The 19,242-nt window shown below is 42.7% G+C and overlaps 1 protein-coding gene across 1 annotated transcript; it reads left to right on the top strand.

Moving 5' to 3' along the window:
• The first annotated feature begins 11,462 nt into the window (after nt 1–11,462).
• On the top strand, nt 11,463–17,185 carry LOC124070869 (protein NLRC3-like). The gene is made up of 8 exons (XM_046411169.1): nt 11,463–11,659; nt 12,102–12,180; nt 12,265–12,463; nt 12,542–14,345; nt 15,504–15,677; nt 15,963–16,136; nt 16,328–16,374; nt 16,606–17,185. Exons 1-8 carry the CDS (start codon nt 11,472–11,474, stop codon nt 17,145–17,147), a joined length of 3,207 nt encoding a protein of 1,068 aa, XP_046267125.1. The 5' UTR covers nt 11,463–11,471; the 3' UTR covers nt 17,148–17,185.
• The last annotated feature ends 2,057 nt before the right edge of the window (nt 17,186–19,242 follow it).

Below are 19,242 nucleotides of genomic sequence, written 5' to 3'. Positions count from 1 at the left end.
ATTCAGTTACAATCCAGACTAATAACAAAGGTCTTAGGTTTGCTATTAAAAACATCAACAATCTTTGCTGGCCTCAGGTCTTCTGAAGGCTGGTCCAGAGATGTGGGCCACAATCAGAACAGGATGCCTCACTGTGGGTTCTGATTCTGACTTTGGGCAGAATCAGGAGGACACAACCAGAAGATCTGAGGGTTCCAGAGGGTTCATAAGATTAAAACAAATCTGATCAATAAGGACGACCAAGACCCTGAGGAGCTTCATAAACCAATAAAAGGATCTGAAAATCCCTTGGCTACCAGACAGGCTGGTGCAGACTTTGAATTCTGATGATGATAAAGTTATGAACACCATGCTGAATTCACACAGGAATCATTTGGAGATAAATTCTCTTGTTAGTTTACATTAGGAGGAGGAATATCTACACATCTCCATTTGATTTCTGTTGTTATGACTTTGTCCCAGATAAACCAGTTTAAACTATTCAAATAAATTCAATTGGACTCAGTTACATATCAGACAGAATATCAAACATCATGGCCAAGCTTACCTACAGATGTCCCTACTGTTCCTCCACCTTCAAAGACACCTGATGAAGCTAACAAGACTCACCTGCCCTTAGCTGAGAAAAGTCTGGCAAGAGAAAACCCTGTGCCATCTCTCAGACTTTCCACCACTAAAAAGCAAGGACACATGAAGGGAGAAACTGGCCGTCCTGCTCCTCTCCTTGACTCGAGATGAGCCCAAACAGTTTGTCCTGCTTCAGATGACTCTTACAAACCTCCTGATGAAAGTGATCAGCTCAGATATCATGTACATGATGTGATCTTTGTCATGTCTGGTGAACGTGTTGCATGTTGTTAAGTAAGTCAGGAAATGGAACCCAAATGCAGACACTCACAGGGGAACTCAAAATGCTCACACAATACACAAAATCAAGGTGAATGATTAGCAAGGGAGTCACTAAACTAAAGGAAACTTCTGGCATGTCAGACTTTCAAAAACAGAATCAAAGGGAGTCCGGAGCAGAACAGGTCAGAGCAGACTGGGCACGTAAACCTGGATTCAGAAGGTTAGCATACATGACATGAAAGATGTTCCAGAAAATTTCAAAAATACAATTGAGTCTGATGTGATACCGCTAGGACGTAGAGGGACATCTAGTGAAGGTTATGAGGCAGGACTGGTCTTTAAATACTGCAGGACCATTGTGGAGATGACTGGTGTGGTATATTTGATAGTGATGATGTGAAGATGTTGAAGGAGATCTCCGCTGACATTGTCTTGCTTGTGTAAAAAGTTTATTACAAGAAGCTCAGCATCAAATTAAGCAAGTGCATGTGAGAGGATCCCAGCCAATATGGATCACTCTCCTGAAACGTCTCTAGTCATATGCTTATATAGGGTAGTTGTTCACAACAAAAGAGGGGTACACATCTGGAACTCATCCAATGACCTCAGTTTTCCAAGAACCTGAGAGAGGGGGAGAAAAGACCCTCTACTCATCCGATGTAATCAATACCTCTTTAGAGTTAGGGACTCCTACCAAAACCATACTGAACCATAATAAACTGCAGACACTACACTGGCCAGATCAGGAACAAGTGTGTTGGATAACTGAGGAACAGGTAGGAGGTCCTTAGCTCTGAAAAGGCTCTGGTTAACACACACACTCACAGGAAGAACATGGAAATTTTATGTCATTTCATTTTAAATGCCTTGAAATATTTTCAGATACCTTAAAAAAATATGAATGTACAACTTTTGTAAATTCGATGTCGAAAAAATAAACCAGTGATTTGTTTAAAATGTACGTATCGGTTATACAGTGTGAAAAGAACATCATGGTCAAACACAGTGTTAACTTCTACCTTATTTATAGGCAGAGGCTACCAGGTCATAGATGACATCCTGTACCGAAATTTGTTGTTACTCACTCTGTAAGTCGCTTAAAGTCGGATAAAAGCATCTGCTAAATGAAGTGTAATGTAATGTAATGCTCTAACTCCAGCGACTCATGCATTTATTGAGAAATTCCTATAACAGCTTGATACTTCGAGTCAGATCCCAATAGCCTTTCCACTATCCAGGTTCGGAGCTGAAACCATGCACAGGGGAGTCCAGGACTCCTGACACAAAGACCTCAGGATGAAATGGGGAACTGGGAAAGGTGACGGGATCATAACAACCGAGACACAGATTTGTTGGATTTCAAAGTAAGAAAAGTTCTGGGAACTTATTTATGAGATTGCAGTTTTTGCTAAGACCTGTGAGATATCAGTGAAGCTAAAGCTAAACTAGTCCATAGTGAGAAGACTACAGGAATAACGTTAAAAGAGATTGTGACAAAACTGTGTGAATGTGTGGGCGGTAGATACTCAGCAGTGTCTCAGTGAGAACAACAGACAGACAGACAACAGACAGAAAACAGTGTTCCACTCATAGGACCAGTTGTTTGGGATGTACCATGCAAATGTACCATACAAACTGGTTGGCTGCTGAGAGGGGACAGAAAATGGGAAATAAATGTTGCAAAGTTTGCAAATTCCTGTGCAATTCAGGAGTGTCTAGAACAGTAGCACACCCTGACTACGTTCCCCAAGCTAAACTGGCAAATTCTCACATTTTTGTGAAAGCTGCAAATGATAAAATCCACAAAGAAGAACAATCTGAACCCATAGCCAAATCGCAAAACAGAAAATAATTCCGGATAGTGTAGTTATGAAACCTGATAAGTTACATTGCACCATGTATTACAAACATACATCAGGGCCAGATTTAACATATGAGGAGAAGTTTTTCTAAAGTAAACAAACCACGGTACATCTCAAAGCCTTATACTGGAATGAGAAGGGTAACTGTGCAGCCAGCTAACTTAAAACTAGAAATGAGAGAACTATACAGGTCCTGGAATGCCCCTCATGTCTCTAGCTCAAAGAGCAAACAGAGTAGATGGCAAGACTTAGGGACATTTGTAGCACACTGTAAAGAGGCTGCACACTGGCAGGAAACCCAAGATGGCTCTACTTAGTCCTAGTCTGAAAGCATTTGCAAACAAATATTTCTTCGCAATAGATATAAGTAAATCCTTCTTCTCAGTGCCAGTACATCCAGACAGCCAATTCTGGTTGCATTTACCTACAGAACGAAAATGCATATATACACTATATATATAATACACTAGAATTCCCCAATATTATTGTGAATCTCAAACAATTTTTTCTCAAGCCATGTCAGCTAATCTAGCCAAGTTCACACCGCCAAAAGGGAGTCAGATCCTGTTGTATGTAGATGACATCCTGATAGCTTCAAAGACGCAGAAAGATTGCAGGATGGACACAATAGTCCTACTCACTTTCCTAGCTGATCAAGGACACAGAGCTAGTAAAGATAAACTACAAGTATGGCAGACAACTGTTAAGTATTTAGGCTACAATCTATCACAAGAAGGAAAACATTTAGATGAGAACAGAAAAACTGCTATTCTAGCAGTTTGCTATGCTATGCTAGCATGTAAACCAAAAACTAAGAAACCAATGATGTCTTTTCTGGGCATGACTAATTCTTTTTATAGAAGTTGGATTTCAAACTATGCTGCAGTAACAGCACTTCTAACACCATTAATCTATGATACACTCCTTAGTATGTACACAAAAAGCAAAAGATGCTTTTGTACAAATAAAAAAGGTGTTAGAAAGTGTAAAAAGTACCTAGATGAAACAACCGCACAGGTTATGCTGTAGTTACTGCAACAGACACTCTCATAGCAAAATCACTGCCGAAACATTACTCAACACAGGCAGCAGAATTGATTGCCCTAACAGAGGCATACAAACTAGTTAAAGGTAAGATAGCTACTATATACATGGATAGTCAATATGCGTTTCGATTTTACACGTCTTTGCCCAGCAATATATAAACAGAGTAATGGTTACATCGACAGGGAAAGAGATAAAGCACAATAATTTAATTCTCTCCTTACTGAACACAGTACAACTCCCAAAGAAGGTAGCAATATGTAAATACACAGCTCATACTGGGAAGAATGACCCTATTTCTCAAGGCAATGCATGCTGCTGCTAAGGACGCAGCCAAAAAAGAAGTTGTATTAACCTTAGATAAAACACTTGCTTACATAGACTAGGAAGCATTAGAAGACATGCAAAATGTGTCACCCAAATACAGAAATATAGAAGTGGAAAACAAAGAGGCCACACAGGAAAAGGCAGACCAAGCATTAACAGACTATATGAGGAAAATGCTAACAAGCAAAGACGTCTCTTAAGCTGAATTCTCTCCCAGGAGAACTAAGAGAACCACTGAATGAACTTGTTGGAGTGAAACTGGGAGACTGGATACTAATTAAAGTCATCAAAAGAAAGACCTGGTCCAATCCAAGGTGGGAAGGTCCCTATCAGGTACTGCTTACCATACCCACTGCAGGAAAAAAAGCAGAGAGAAACATCCTGGATCCATTTGTCACTTTCTAAGGCTCTAAAGTCAATGAACGACAAGGCAGGGAAAGAATAGTTGCCCACCACTGTTCCCTGAGGCAAAAGTCTGATTACAAAGGGGAACTCTCCTAATAGAGTTTAAGAATAAGTTTGTCTCAACCTCAGTGAAGAAACCAATGGCCAATACGGGAACCTAGGGTGAGGATAAAAAATCAGAAGAGATAAGGGAAAGGACAAATATGGATAGATCAAAACCTTGGCACCCATGTAGACACCCAGGTCTGTGTGGGATCTGAGGAACTATATGCTATTTACTCATAGTGACTATTATCAAAATTTCCCCCATATTGTGGTAGAAATCTCAGAGAAATTAAATGTCGCACTCAGGAAATGCCACTATCCCATCCGGTGATGAGAACAGCCGTAGTGAGCCAGTAGGGAGGAGCAGACATAAAAGGTCTCTGAAAGAAGGCCAGCAACCACTGAATTTCCAATTTGTGGAGGGCCAAGATGCTACAGTGCAGTTTGACCTTTGTTCTGTGATACACTCCGGTAAAAACCAAAAAGAACATATCTGGTCTGACAAATACAAGTCATCAACCTGCTACAACATTTTAAGTACATCATGTACATTAGTTAGTTTCTCTTTTATTTTGTAGTTTTCTCCTCTTGTGTCTTGGCTGCTTTCCATTTTCTGTCTTTACCTTTTGTGTCCCCCTGATGAGTTTCACCTGGTCCTTGTCTGTTGTCCCTCCCTGCTGTCTTCAGTCTTTATTCTCCGTCCTCAGTTTGTTACTTTGTCTGTGGTCCCTTGTCCAGCTTCTTGTGTTTCTCCTCGTCTTCCTGATGTTCTTTGGTTTCTTTCTGGACTCTTTGGTCATTTGTTCTTACTCGGTTTGATTTTTCTTTGTTTGGCCTTGTTATTCCTGGACTTCCAGCAGCTTTTAGTTCTTTGTGTTTCCCTGCCTGCTTTAGTTCCCACCTCAGTAAGTTTATTAAAGTTTCATGTTGTTTATCAAACCTCCTCTTATGTCTGTGTCTGCGTTTTGGCTACTGGATTTTCAACTGAACTTGACATGTGAGTTTAGCCCTTGACTTTGCTCAGACAAAAATGTACATCTTTGTTCAGAGCTCTGTGACTTTAAATATCCAACCAAAGAAAGAAAATAAACTGGATTGTCCATGCTTGTCCAGCTTTCTGCAACTGGGATGTTAAATCCCAGAGTTTGATGTATTTTTGTAACCTTTATTAATTTCCTCTTCAGTTGGAGAGTGGTATCCTTCTTGAAGACCACCATTTAGAGAAGTGAAGTCCAAAGTTTTTTCTGATTTGTTTCTTGTCGACGTTGTATTTCTGTGGTTAAATCTGGAGTCCGAGTGGAGAAACTGCTGCATCCAAATCTGTGGAGGCTCTGGCTCCTTGACTCCAGCATGTGCAGGCCCAGTGGTGTTCTGTTGGCCTCCTTTTTACTGAAAATCACTGTTGTCACAGACCGACCACAACAAAAACCAACCTGCTACGGTACAATTTAACTTCACTGTCTGTTCTTTTCTTTTACAACATACAGATGAAAAAATGTTATGGCTGCTTGCTCAAATGCTCCTTTAAACTGAATATAAAAACATGAATAGAAAATAAATTTCACAAGGCACCAGGTTCTGCTTGCAGTAATATTTCACATTTCATCCTGTCACACATCACAGATTCTGCAGAGTTTTTGTCAAACACCACACATTTTTCTCATTGTTTTTTTTTCATGTACAGCCATGAAATGTGCGCAAGCTAACATGGTTTGAAGCCAGCACTGAGAGAGAAAACACTCTTTTCTGTTTGAGTGCACACTCAGTCACGGCACTGCAAAGCTGATCCTTACTGTGAAGACTGTTTTCTCCCTGCACTTAAACCTCTTCATGATGCTTCTGTCACGCTTTCGTTAGCTTCCTGTTTTATTTCGTAGTTTTTCTCTCCTTGTCTCTCGTTTAGCTTCTCATTTCCTGTCTTTGTCTGTTTTCCCTCCATTTTTGAATGCTTGCTCCGCCCAGATTGTCTTCACCTGTTCAGTCCCCTGTTGTCTCTGCCTACCTGTGCTCTCCTTGTGTGTCTTGTTGGTTTGTCTGTGTTGCCTTTGTGATTCCTGCCTGTTCTACATTCTCTGTGTGATCTGTGTTCCCTGTGTTTTAAGTCTCTCTGTTTCTTTGTTTCTGCTGTCTGCTGTGTTTCCTACAGTCACTGTCATCCTCTGTTGGTCTTTCTTCCACGACTTTTCTGTCTTCTTTGTCTCTGTCTTTTCCTGCCTTTTCTGTCTTTCACTGTGTTGTTGAGCTTCCTTAGTTCTCGTTCTTTGAATCCCCGTTTCCCTGTGTTTTTTGGATGATTCTGTGTTCAGAAAATTCTTCCTGAAACTGCCAGCCGCCTTTTGTTTGTTTGCTTCTGTTCTTGACTTAGTTTATCAAAGTCTCTCCTGTTCAGCCTGCCCCTCACGTCCGTCTGCACTCTGAGTCCTCCTGTTGTGATCGCCATAACAGCTTCATAATGTTTATATTTCCCACTCAGTTTTGTACAACCTTTACTAACTCTGCACAGTTTACCTGTCTATACACCACTTGTATGGCCTAAAGTTTTTTTCTTGTTTTGCACATTTTATCTAATGTGTAGTTTTCATATCATTATACTGTAGTTATTGTATCGTCTTATGGTACTTATACTTCTCTTTCACTTTCACACTCAGAGGTGTTGCTGTTACATTTCACTGCTGCTGTACTGTGTACAAGCAGTCACGTGACACATAAAACCTGTGAAGTCACTCAGTGGTCAACAGTCTCCAAAAACACATCAGATAGTGGTCTTCCTTAAACATCTGCTAACAGGATACCTAAACAAAGTCTCTCCTGGATGACGCTGAACTGCAGCAGGTAGAAACTACTTCGACTCAGTTTTCATGCTAACTTGTGTACATGCTGGACTCGCTCGTTCCCTTCTTCCTCCTCTCTGTCCTCGTCCTGCAGCTGTTGTGCGCTACCTTCTGGACCATTTTAAATCTACACCAATAACTCTACCATTTAGTCTTACTGAATATCTGTTCAATTCATGGGGGTCTCATGTATTACAGTTCTAATGTCAGAACATTTCACAGATCGGAAGAATTTTGACAAGGTTGTGCTGTTGCCAACGTGTTGAATGTGATACATGACAATCAGTAATCTTTGGTCTGAGCTCACATCAGGTTAAGTTACTCTCCTGATGCTAAATGAAGCTAACTGGTGTGGGATACAGTAAAGAACAACAGGATTAACGTTCTGCAGCAGCTCCTGTTGGATGAAGTCCTGATCAGCTCATTTCAGAGCTCAACATCCTGTAGAAGACTTGCATGACTGCCTGGTAACCAATCAGATGCTGCGGTGAGATACCACTGGTTTACACCAGTCGCAGTTTGGTCACAGTGAAGACTCTGATCCTGGACCTGCTGCTTGGACTTCTACACTGAAATGACTTTATGAAGCCTGTTTGGTTTTACTGAGCTCTCTGATGAAGGTCAATTGATCAGGTTGAATTTCCACTCATTTTATAGCCAAATAAACGATTAATATTTAACCAACAAACTCTGGTGTGTTATTGTCAGATCAGATATCCATGTACGCTCTCAGTCATCAAGTGCTAGAAGTGAAGGCAACCTGATCTCACATTACAGGTCAGATTTGATTGATTTCAGCAACATTAACGTGAAGAACACGTTAATGTATCAGTCATCAGAACACAGTATGTTGCGTGTGTACAACGGTAATTGAAGTATTCGTTGATGCGTGTACTTTTGTACTGAACTTTTTTAACGCTTGTGTGAGCCTGCAGCAGAGCGCTGCCAATCAAAGCCTTTGATTGGTTTGGGTGGTTGATGAAGGAGGACGTGAGACATTAAACAGCACTCTGACCAATGGATACGTTTTAATGACAGGGTTTGATGTCTCATCTGATAAAGTGACAACAAAACAGTAAAAGCTGAACTTTGTCCTGTGCTGCAGGTTCAGACTGGTTTATGGTGTTTTCTCACTGCTGGCTGTAGACTTGCATTGAATCAGGTGATCACACTGAGACAACTCGAAGCCTCTTTTTCTGCACAGACCTGATCAGGACACGAGTCAGCTTCTGGACTGACGGACATTCATTGAAAATGTCCAGTAAATCGACCTGAATTCTCTTCGCTTTCTGAGCTTTTCTGTTGTTGAAAATGTTCCTGTATGAGGTCAGTATTTCTGTTGTGTTGTGTTGGTTGTGTAGAAGTGAAAAACGGTCTCAGATGATTTGAAGCATCTCTTAATGCAGTCATGACTTCAAAGAAGAATTGAAATGAGTAAATTTCCTCCTGTGACAGTCAGAGACACCGTCTGTGTGAGCAGCAAGAGAAAGCTGATGAGTGTAAAAGTTCTGTTTTACAAAATGCTGGCGTTCAGATGAAGGTTTGATTTGAATGATGATGACATGATGAAGGAGATCAAGCTGATCTGGGGTCGTGGATGCTGCTTTGTTCTGTCACAGAGGATCGGCTGCTGTTTAATGCTTCAATGTCTTTATGTGTCAAACGCATCACAATTAGAAGGCCTGGCAGGCGTCGCTGGCATTAACATGTTTGTGGTTCACAGTCAACTGCTGCAGGTGAGGATCCTCAGCATGACAGAGCTTTTAAAAACACGAGCAGGATCAACTCTGAAAAGCAGATTGTGATGGTCAGTGTGTAGAGATTTCAAATTCCTGATGTGGTCCCAGTCACAGCAGCTTTCTGAATAAACCTGAAGAAGCTCTCATAGTGCTGAGACACTTCAGATCTTCGTTCTCAGTGTGTTTGCCAGTGGACAGAGATGCCAGTTTCTCCTCTGGCACACATTAATCTGTGAGTTGAGCTTCTCTGTAGCTCACTGGAGATGAATGAGTACACCTAGTGGATAGACAGCAGAACTACAGCAGCTGCTCAGTCCTTCTCTGGCTCACTTTCTGGCTGCAGGATAGAAGCGTCTTCTCTATCAGCTCAGGCTTGTTCTGACCATCATCTTCATCATGTTACTGAGAGGACTGCTGATCAATACTGTGTGACAGCATGTTATTGTGTTTGTGTGAAGGTGTGGGCTCTGCTATGAATCAGTGTGAGGAGACAGAGGAGGGAGTCCCTCCCTCTAAAACCACTCTGTGTGGGGAACATGACAGCCAGACCAAAGCTCAGAGGTGAGATGAGGATCTCTAACTGTCCATGACTCTTCTCCATGTCACAGCTCAGCACTCACATCACGCCACCATCATTATTCACACTCAAAGCTCTGTGTGTGTTGTGTTGAAGCCCTGAGCAGCAGCAGAGACCAGACAGTCCTGAACCTGAACCCAGCTGCGTGTCCATCAGGAGCAGGTCCATGGGTGTGGACTTTAAAGGACAACTTCCTTCAGAGACTCAGTAAGTCAACACAGTCCCAGTTAGCAGGAACTTTCCCATAACGTCCTGTGATCCTGGCTGCTTCAGATTCTTCTTCAGATTCTTGACTTCATATTTCTTCATATTTACTCAGAAAGTGCATGAGGACAGGTAGAGACGATCGTGGATTTGTTCTGCCCCCCCACATACTTTCTCTTCAGTTTGGTTGTTCCTTCTATTCAGCTCATCAAGTGTTTAAACACATCAAGTGAACAAAATAGATGAGTTTGAGAGATGCTCAAAGTGAAGGTTTGAAAGGCACATTAGTTTGTCTGTGTGTTTCTATCAGTGTGGACCAGCAGACAGCAGACTCTCCTGTACCCAGCTGTGTGTCCATGAAGAGTGACATGTCCATGTTTCGACCACTTTACTTTAGAGGTGGACACGACTCTGCTGAAGGAAGGTAAGAGTTTAAAGCAGATGAGTTTGATATTCTGCAGCTTCTCCTTCTATGAAGTCATTCCACAAAAAGATCTACCAGTTGGTCTCAGCTTTTTAGTTACTGTTACAAAGTTACAAAGTTACTATAAGGCAGCTGCTCGGTGGTCTCAGTCTGTTGATTCCAGCAAAGGTTTTTCAAACTCATTTTGTTTCCTGGAGCTTTTTCAGTTTTCTGTAAGCAGGAGATTTAGTCCACAGAGACACATCAGTTTTCCAGGAAATTTGGATGAAACTTGTGGTTTGACCAAACAAACACTTTGTCAGCAGGTGACAGTGAGCTGCTTCTTAGATCAACCTGAAGGTGGCCTCATTGGTGCCAGAAAACTGGATCAGTCGATCCTTGAGAAGCAACAAGTGCTAAAATGTGTGTAATCATCATACGTCCTGTTTTCACCAAAGAGTTCAGCAGCAACAGTCGGATGTTCTCGGTCATCAGTATGCCCAGCAGGGGAACATACATTTTGGCTGTTCCTTCGAATCAACTCATCAAGTGCTGAAACACATCAAGTGAACAAAATAGATGAGTTTGGATTTTATTTTCCAGCACCTTTTTTCAGTGTAAAAGATTCAGAGCAGTTTGTTGTTCACTCTCACTACAGAGCTGGGCTGAACAATTTAAATCAGCCAATACCACATCTGCACTGTTGACTCCTTCAGGCTGTTCATTTTAGGTACATGGCATCAGGATAAGTTAGAGTCCACATCAGAAAGCAAAGAGAGGCTTCCAGTGTGTCGTCATCACATTCACACTGAAGTCAAAATGCTGTTTGCTCACGAACACATTAACTGTCCCCTCAGTCCTGCATGAAGGTTTGCAAATCCTCATGAGACAGAGGAGCGTCCCCTCCTGTCCTGCTGTCCTCCTGCCTTTGTCATGTCTCCCTGAGATGCTCCTGTTCCCTCCTCTTCCTCTGCCGGGTCCTGCTCAAGGTTTCTTCCTGTTAAAAGGGAGTTTTTCCTTGCCACTGTCTGCTTGCTCAGGGGTTCAGGCTCTGGATCTCCGTAAAGCATCTAGAAACAATTTTGATTGTATAAGTTGCTATATGAATAAATTGAATTGAAACTGAATTTCTCTCTCTGACTTTCACTGAGATGCTCACATCTCCAGGAGTCGGCAGAGCTTTGAATGTTTTGTCTCCAGCTTGACCATCAAAGTGAAGGTTTGAAAGGCACATTAGTTTGTCTGTGTGTTTCTATCAGTGTGGACCAGCAGACAGCATACTCTCCTGTACCCAGCTGCGTGTCCATGAAGAGTGACATGTCCATGATTCGACCTGATGTCTTTAGAGGTGGACATGACTCTGCTGAAGGAAGGTAAGAGTTTAAAGCAGATGAGTTTGATATTCTGCAGCTTCTCCTTCTATGAAGTCAGTCCACAAAAAGATCTACCAGTTGCTCTCAGCTTTCAGACTCCACTGGCTCCAGATTTGTCATTACAAAGTTACTATAAGGCAGCTGCTCGGTGGTCTCAGTCTGTTGATTCCAGCAAAGGTTTTTCAAGCTCAGTTTCCTGGAGCTTTTTCAGTTTTCTGTAAGCCGGAGATTTAGTCCACAGAGACACATCAGTTTTCCAGGAAATTTGGAAGAAACTTGTGGTTTGACCAAACAAACACTTTGTCAGCAGGTGACAGTGAGCTGCTTCTTAGATCAACCTGAAGGTGGCCTCATTGGTGCCAGAAAACTGGATCAGTCGATCCTTGAAAAGCAACAAGTGATAAAATGTGTGTAATCATCATACGTCCTGTTTTCTCCACAGAGTTCAGCAGCAACAGTCAGATGTTCTCAGTGGTCAGTATGTCCAGCAGAATCCAGCAGACCTGGACTCCATATTCATGGTGTGTAAATGCTCAACAACAACTTTTAGATCAGCACCAAATCAAATCAACACATTTTTTTATCTCTGTTTTATTCTTTTCCAGCATCTTGAAGAGAACATTGTCATTTTTGTGAAGAACGAGCTGAAGAAGTTCCAGAAGGTTCTGAGTCCAGATTACCCAAAAAGCTTAGAGAGGCAGGATGAGGAGAAGAGGAGCAGCAGCAGAGATGCATTTCTGAAGATCACTCTGCACTTCCTGAGGAGAATGAAGCAGGAGGAGCTGGCTGACCGCCTGCACAGCAGTAAGAGGATTTTCCACACTCCACTTTTCTCACATTAACACCAACATCCACTCACTGATTTGTTGTGTTTTCATTCAGGAACTGATGCTGCAGTTTGTCGACGCCAGCTCCAATCTAAGCTGAAGAAGAAGTATGAGTGTGTGTTTGAGGGGATTGCTAAAGCAGGAAACCCGACCCTTCTGAATCAGATCTACACAGAGCTCCACATCACAGAGGGAGGGACTGCAGAGGTCAATGAAGAACATGAGGTCAGACAGATTGAAACAGCATCCAGCAAAACCAGAAGACCAGAAACAACAATCAGACAAGAAGACATCTTTAAAGCCTCACCTGGAAGAGATGGACCAATCAGAACAGTGATGACAAAGGGAGTTGCTGGCATTGGGAAAACAGTCTTAACGCAGAAGTTCACTCTGGACTGGGCTGAAGACAAAACCAACCAGGACGTCCACTTCACATTTCCATTCACTTTCAGAGAGCTGAATGTGCTGAAAGGGAAAAAGTTCAGCTTGGTGGAACTTGTTCATGACTTCTTCACTGAAACCAAAGAAGCAGGAATCTGCAGGTTTGAAGAGTTCCAGGTTGTGTTCATCTTTGACGGTCTGGATGAGTGTCGACTTCCTCTGGACTTCCACAACAATGAGATCTTGACTGATGTCACAGAGTCCACCTCAGTGGATGTGCTGCTGACAAACCTCATCAGGGGGAATCTGCTTCCCTCTGCTCGCCTCTGGATAACCACACGACCTGCAGCAGCCAATCAGATCCCTCCTGAGTGTGTTGACATGGTGACAGAGGTCAGCGGGTTCACTAACCCACAGAAGGAGGAGTACTTCAGGAAGAGATTCAGAGATGATGAGGAACACGCCAGCACAATAATCTCCCACATCAAGACATCACGAAGCCTCCACATCATGTGCCACATCCCAGTCTTCTGCTGGATCACTGCTACAGTTCTGGAGGATGTGTTGAAGACCAGAGAGGGAGGAGAGCTGCCCAAGACCCTGACTGAGATGTACACCCACTTCCTGGTTGTTCAGTCCAAAGTGAAGAACATCAAGTATGATGGAAGAGATGGGACAGATCCACAGTGGAGTCCAGACAGCCAGAAGATGATTGAGTCTCTGGGAAAACTGGCTTTTGAGCAGCTGCAGAAAGGAAACCTGATCTTCTATGAATCAGACCTGACAGACTGTGGCATCGATATCACAGCAGCCTCAGTGTACTCAGGAGTGTTCACCCAGATCTTTAAAGAGGAGAGAGGACTGTACCAGGACAAGGTGTTTTGCTTCATCCATCTGAGTGTTCAGGAGTTTCTGGCTGCACTTCATGTCCATCAGGCATTCATTAGCTCTGGTGTCAACCTGCTGGCTGAAGAACGAACAACATCCTGGTGGTTTGGACTGTTTGGAGTCAAATCAACACGTTTGTACCAGAGTGCTGTGGACAAGGCCTTACAGAGTCCAAATGGACATCTGGACTTGTTCCTCCGCTTCCTCCTGGGTCTTTCACTGCAGACCAATCACACTCTCCTACGAGGTCTGATGAAACACACAGGAAGTATCTCACTGACCATTCAGGTCAGTACAGTCGAGTACATCAAGAAGAAGATCAGTGAGAGTCTGTCTCCAGAGAGGAGCATCAATCTGTTCCACTGTCTGAATGAACTGAATGATGGGTCTCTGGTGGAGGAGATCCAACAGTTCCTGAGGTCAGGAAGTCTCTCCATAGATAAACTATCTCCTGCTCAGTGGTCAGCTCTGTGCTTCATCTTACTGTCATCAAAAGAAGATTTGAACATGTTTGACCTGAGAAAATACTCTGCTTCAGAGGAGGCTCTTCTGAGGCTGCTGCCAGTGGTCAAAGCCTCCAACAAAGCTCTGTAAGTGAATGCAGAACTGCAGATACTGACTGGGTCATATGTGACGGGTTGCTGTTAATGTGTGTTTTGGTCAAATAAGACTCCAAAAATGTAGTTGATTGGTTGATCAGTTGAACAATCTGCAAACTGTTAGAATCACATCAAATATCAAGACCCAATATGTAGACCCTGATGTGAGAGTTGAGGTGAACGAAAGGAACCTTTATGAATTTTAATGAAATAGAGGCAGGCAAACAAAAGGCGACTGTGAGTCCTGGTAAAAATGGGTTGGAAAAATTTGGGTGTGGTGGAGTAATTAATTATGCCCCCCCCCCCTTAGTCGACTGATGTGTTCCCCAGGTGCTTGATAGTTGCAGCCCACTGCTCCTGTGTGTTTCACTGCATGTTGCATATGTATGTGTTTCAATCAGTGATGGGTTAAATGCAGAGAAGTCATTTCCCAGCTTGGGATTAGAAAAGTAACTAAAAAAATAAAAATAAATAAAAGAAAAACAATTTCATGAGACACAGGTGAAACTAATTGGGGAGGAACAAACTGTCAAAAAAGGAGGGAAAACAGACAAAGACAGGAAATGACAAGCTAAACAAGACACAAGAGGAGACAAACTAGAAAATAAAACTGAAAACTAACTAACAGAAACTTCAACGTGACATAAACTGTTTCTTCACTTTCGCTAACCCTCCACAGGAGCAAGATGAATTAACTTGTGAAGGGTGACCCATAACTGTTTTGCTTTTATATTTTTATTGTCATTTTATTACTCAAATTGCTACTGGTGTGAGTCATATCAAAATGTTTTCTTATATGTCCTGTATGTTTTGTTTAGGCTGAGTGGCTGTAATCTGTCAGGGAGAAGCTGTGAAGCTCTGTCCTCAGTTCTCAGCTCCCAGTCCTCTAGTCTGAGAGAGCTGGACCTGAGTAACAACAACCTGCAGGAGCCAGAAGTGAAGCTGCTGTCTGCTGGACTGAAGAGTCCAAACTGCCAGCTGAAGACTCTCAGGTCCGGATTAATTAGTTTGTTAAGGATGAACTATAACAGTTTTCGGGTTTTGTCATCACTGTTCTCCAGTCATTTTATGACCAATTCTTTTTTTAGGTGAATATGGATCTAAATCAGACAGAAAAGCTTTCTTATATGTCCTGTATGTTTTGTTTAGGCTGAGTGGCTGTAATCTGTCAGAGAAAAGCTGTGAGGCTCTGTCCTCAGTTCTCAGCTCCCAGTCCTCTAGTCTGAGAGAGCTGGACCTGAGTAACAACGACCTGCAGGATTCAGGAGTGAAGCTGCTGTCTGCTGGACTGAAGAGCCCAAACTGTCAGTTGAAGACTCTCAGGTTAGGGTTCATGTTTTATTCAACAGATGTCCATTGAATATTGCTGTACATACAGGATGATGTCTCTGATGATGTCCATGTCTGTCGATTTTTATTGTGCCAAATTTACTGAAAAACAATTCTGTGCAAGAACATTTCTCCATATTTTTTCTACTTAATACTATTTTTAAACTCTATCACAGAGGCACTCAGTAGATCATGGTGTTCTGGTTCTGTTGAAGACAGGTTCAGGTCTCTCAAACAGAAATGCTGAGTACATACGTGTGTGTGTGTGTGTGTGTCCAGGCTGTCAGGCTGTATGATCACACAGGAAGGCTGTACTTCTCTGGCCTCAGCTCTGAGATCCAACCCCTCCCATCTGAGAGAGCTGGACCTGAGCTACAATCATCCAGGAGACTCAGGGGTCAAGCTGCTGTCTGCTGGACTGGAGGATCCACACTGGCAACTGGACACTCTCAGGTATGAACAGACCGCAAGAGCTCACACACTGTTTGTCTGTCACCATGACAAGCTGAGGACTGAGTCTGTGTATGAAATGTGTTTTCTAAATGCAGCTGTTTTGTCTTCATGGTGGATCTGAGTGAAGGTTGATGAAGATCACTGATGAGGAAGCTTCTGAAGGTTCATTCTGACTTTGTTTCTCCCTCCAGGGTGGAACATGGTGGAGAGCAGAGGCTGAAACCTGGTCTGAGGAAGTGTAAGTGTGTGTTTTGATTGATGAAAACAAGGCAGCGCATGTTAAAGTAGTTTCAATCTAAAGCTTGTTTATCTGCATTCAGCTCTCAGTTTGATAGAAGATCCAACAAGATGAGTCACTGTGAAGCTTTGATCTAATGAACAGTCAGTCTGTTAATGAAGCAACAAATGAAGCCATCAGGTGTGTTAGATGATAAACTTCTGCTGTATTGTGTCTTGTTCTCTCCATCAGATGCCTGTGAACTCACAGTGGACACAAACACAGTAAACAGAAACCTCAAACTGTCTGACAACAACAGGAAGGTGACAGCAGTGAGAGAGAAGCAGCCTCATCCTGATCATCCAGAGAGGTTTGACGGCTGGCCTCAGCTGCTGTGTAGAACTGGACTGACTGGTCGCTGCTACTGGGAGGTCGAGTGGAGTGGAAGAGTTGAGATATCAGTGACTTACAGAGGAATCAGGAGGAAAGGAGACACTGATGACTGTTTGTTTGGTTGGAATAATCAGTCCTGGAGTCTGATATGCTCTGATGTTGGTGGTTTCTCTGTCTGTCACAATAAAAGAAGAACAAGCCTCCCCTTCTCCTCCTCCTCCATCTCTGACAGAGTTGCAGTGTATGTGGACTGTCCTGCTGGCACTCTGTCCTTCTACAGAGTCTCCTCTGACACACTGATCCACCTCCACACCTTCAAGACCACATTCACTGAACCTCTTTATGCTGGATTTTGGCTCTGGTCATTCGGTTCCTCCTCAGTGTCTCTGTGTTCAGTGTAGGCGGGAGAGTCTCGTCCTTCCAGAAAACACACACACACACACACTTTTTGTAAATCACACTGACTCATTATCACAAGAAAATTTTTTTGTTTTTGCTGACTGTACTGCACACCCACAGTTTGAAATAACTTGAAATCCTTTTAAATATGTTGTCATTCTGTTTTTTTTAGCAAAGATTTTAGTTAGATGTTTTCTGTACTTTACAGTCTTAATTGATTTCTCACATAAATAACCATGTTTATACAATAAAATCAGGTTGCAAACTCTCACATCATCTAAAGATTTTTTCCTGATCACTTTGATATTAATGTTGATGTTATTGGTGTGTAATTGATCCTAGGAAGGTTGAAAAATATAAAAATAAACTCGTATTGTAAAACATCTAAATGTTCATTTTCAGACATTTTGTCTTTCTTGTTCACCTCTGCTGTTTGTCTTAAAATTTGTTTTTTTTATTTAGCTAACATGAATAACGACATTGCCTATGAACAACAACTAAAAAATGTATTCCTCAAGGAATGCCTGTTTCAAATCAGCAGCTTCATGACTAAACATATAATGACCATCGCACTGATCGACCAACTAATCTTCTAGATTATGCAGGACATGCAGAACAGCATTTCAAAAACAATAAACAAAACAAGAAAGGTCAAACTTTCATTGTAGAAGAAAAAGGTGCACCAGTATTTGTGTTAAAGGGAAGCAACAGAGACAGAGGCAGAGGTGGATCAGGGAGAGAAAATGAAGGATGTTATGTATGTGGAAAACAGGATCACTGGGCTCAGGATTGTAGACATGAAAAAAAAAAAAAAACCCTCCCATGATGAGGAAGAGAGAGCATGACTACAGAAAGGAAAAGTGGAATCAATGAGAGTGAAAGATAAAGAAGTGCTAGAGCTCAGTGAAATAAAAATTATGCTACACAATGAAGAAAGACCAGAAATAACATTGGTAATTGATGAAAGCGAGATAACATTCCTGTGCGATTCAGGAGCGCTTAGAACAGTGATACAGCCTTACTACGTTCCCCAAGCTAAACTAACAAATTCTCACATTTTTGTGAAAGCTGCAAATGGTAAAATCCACAGAGAAAAACTATTTGAACCCATAGCCATAGAGGACCCCACCTCTGATTTGGAGGTTCTGATTCTCATCTCAGCTGCTTCACACTCGGCTACAAACCTCCCCAATACATGCTGAAGGTCCTGGCTCGAAGAAGCCAACAGGACAAAGTCATTTGCGAAAAGCAGAGATGAAATCCTGTGGTTCCCAAACCAGACACCCTCCGACCCCTGGCTGTGCCTAGAAATCCTGTCCATAAAAATAATGAACAGGACCAGTGACAAAGGGCAGCCCTTCCGGATGGCAACATACACTGGGAACAGGTCTGACTTACTGTTGGCAATGTGAACCAGACTCCTGCTGCAGGAGTACAGAGTACAGAGACCGCACACCCTTTTGCAAAGAGCCCCCATACTCCTGGAGAAAACCCCACAGGACACCGCAAGGAACACGGTCAAATGCCTTCTCTCTCTCTCTTCAAGTCTACAAAGCACATGTGGACTAGTTGGGCAAACTCCCATGAACCCTCAAGCACTCTGCGGAGGGTATAGAGCCAACTTCAGTGACTTCAGCTTGGGTAATGAGTGGATCAGTCTCTGAGTCCCCAGCCTGTGTTTCCATGACAGAAGGTGCGTCAGCAGGATTGAGGAGATTCTCGAAGTATTCCTTCCACTGTCCAACAAAGTCAGTCGAAGTCAGCAGCTCCCCACTTTCACTGTAAACAGTATTAGTAGGGCACTGCTTTCCCCTTCTGAGGCGCCGGACGGTTTGCCAGAATTTCCCCAAGGCCGACCAATAGTCCTCCTCCATGGCCTCCCCAAACTCCTTCCAGACCCAAGTTTTTGCTTCCACAACTGCTCAGGCTGCAGCACGTTTGGCCTCTCAATATCCGTCAGCTGCCTCAGGGGTCCCACAAGCCAACTAGGCTCGATAGGACTCCTTCTTCAGCTTCACGGCATCCCTTAGTTCCGGTGTCCACCACCGGGTTGACCGCCGTGATAGACACCAGAGATCTTACGACCACAGCTCCAAA

The sequence above is a fragment of the Scatophagus argus genome, chromosome 14, assembly GCF_020382885.2.
Source record: "Scatophagus argus isolate fScaArg1 chromosome 14, fScaArg1.pri, whole genome shotgun sequence".
NCBI classification, from domain to species: Eukaryota; Metazoa; Chordata; class Actinopteri; family Scatophagidae; genus Scatophagus; species Scatophagus argus.
This window is presented reverse-complemented; position numbering and strand designations above follow the sequence as displayed.

Bases quoted from the DNA above. Each gene is read 5' to 3' on its own strand.
- LOC124070869 (XM_046411169.1), top strand. From the start codon at position 11,472: ATGTTTTGTCTCCAGCTTGACCATCAAAGTGAAGGTTTGAAAGGCACA. The intron at 12,464-12,541 runs GTAAGAGGATTT...GTTTTCATTCAG, and splicing joins GGCTGACCGCCTGCACAGCA to GAACTGATGCTGCAGTTTGT. The intron at 16,137-16,327 runs GTATGAACAGAC...TTCTCCCTCCAG, and splicing joins TGGCAACTGGACACTCTCAG to GGTGGAACATGGTGGAGAGC.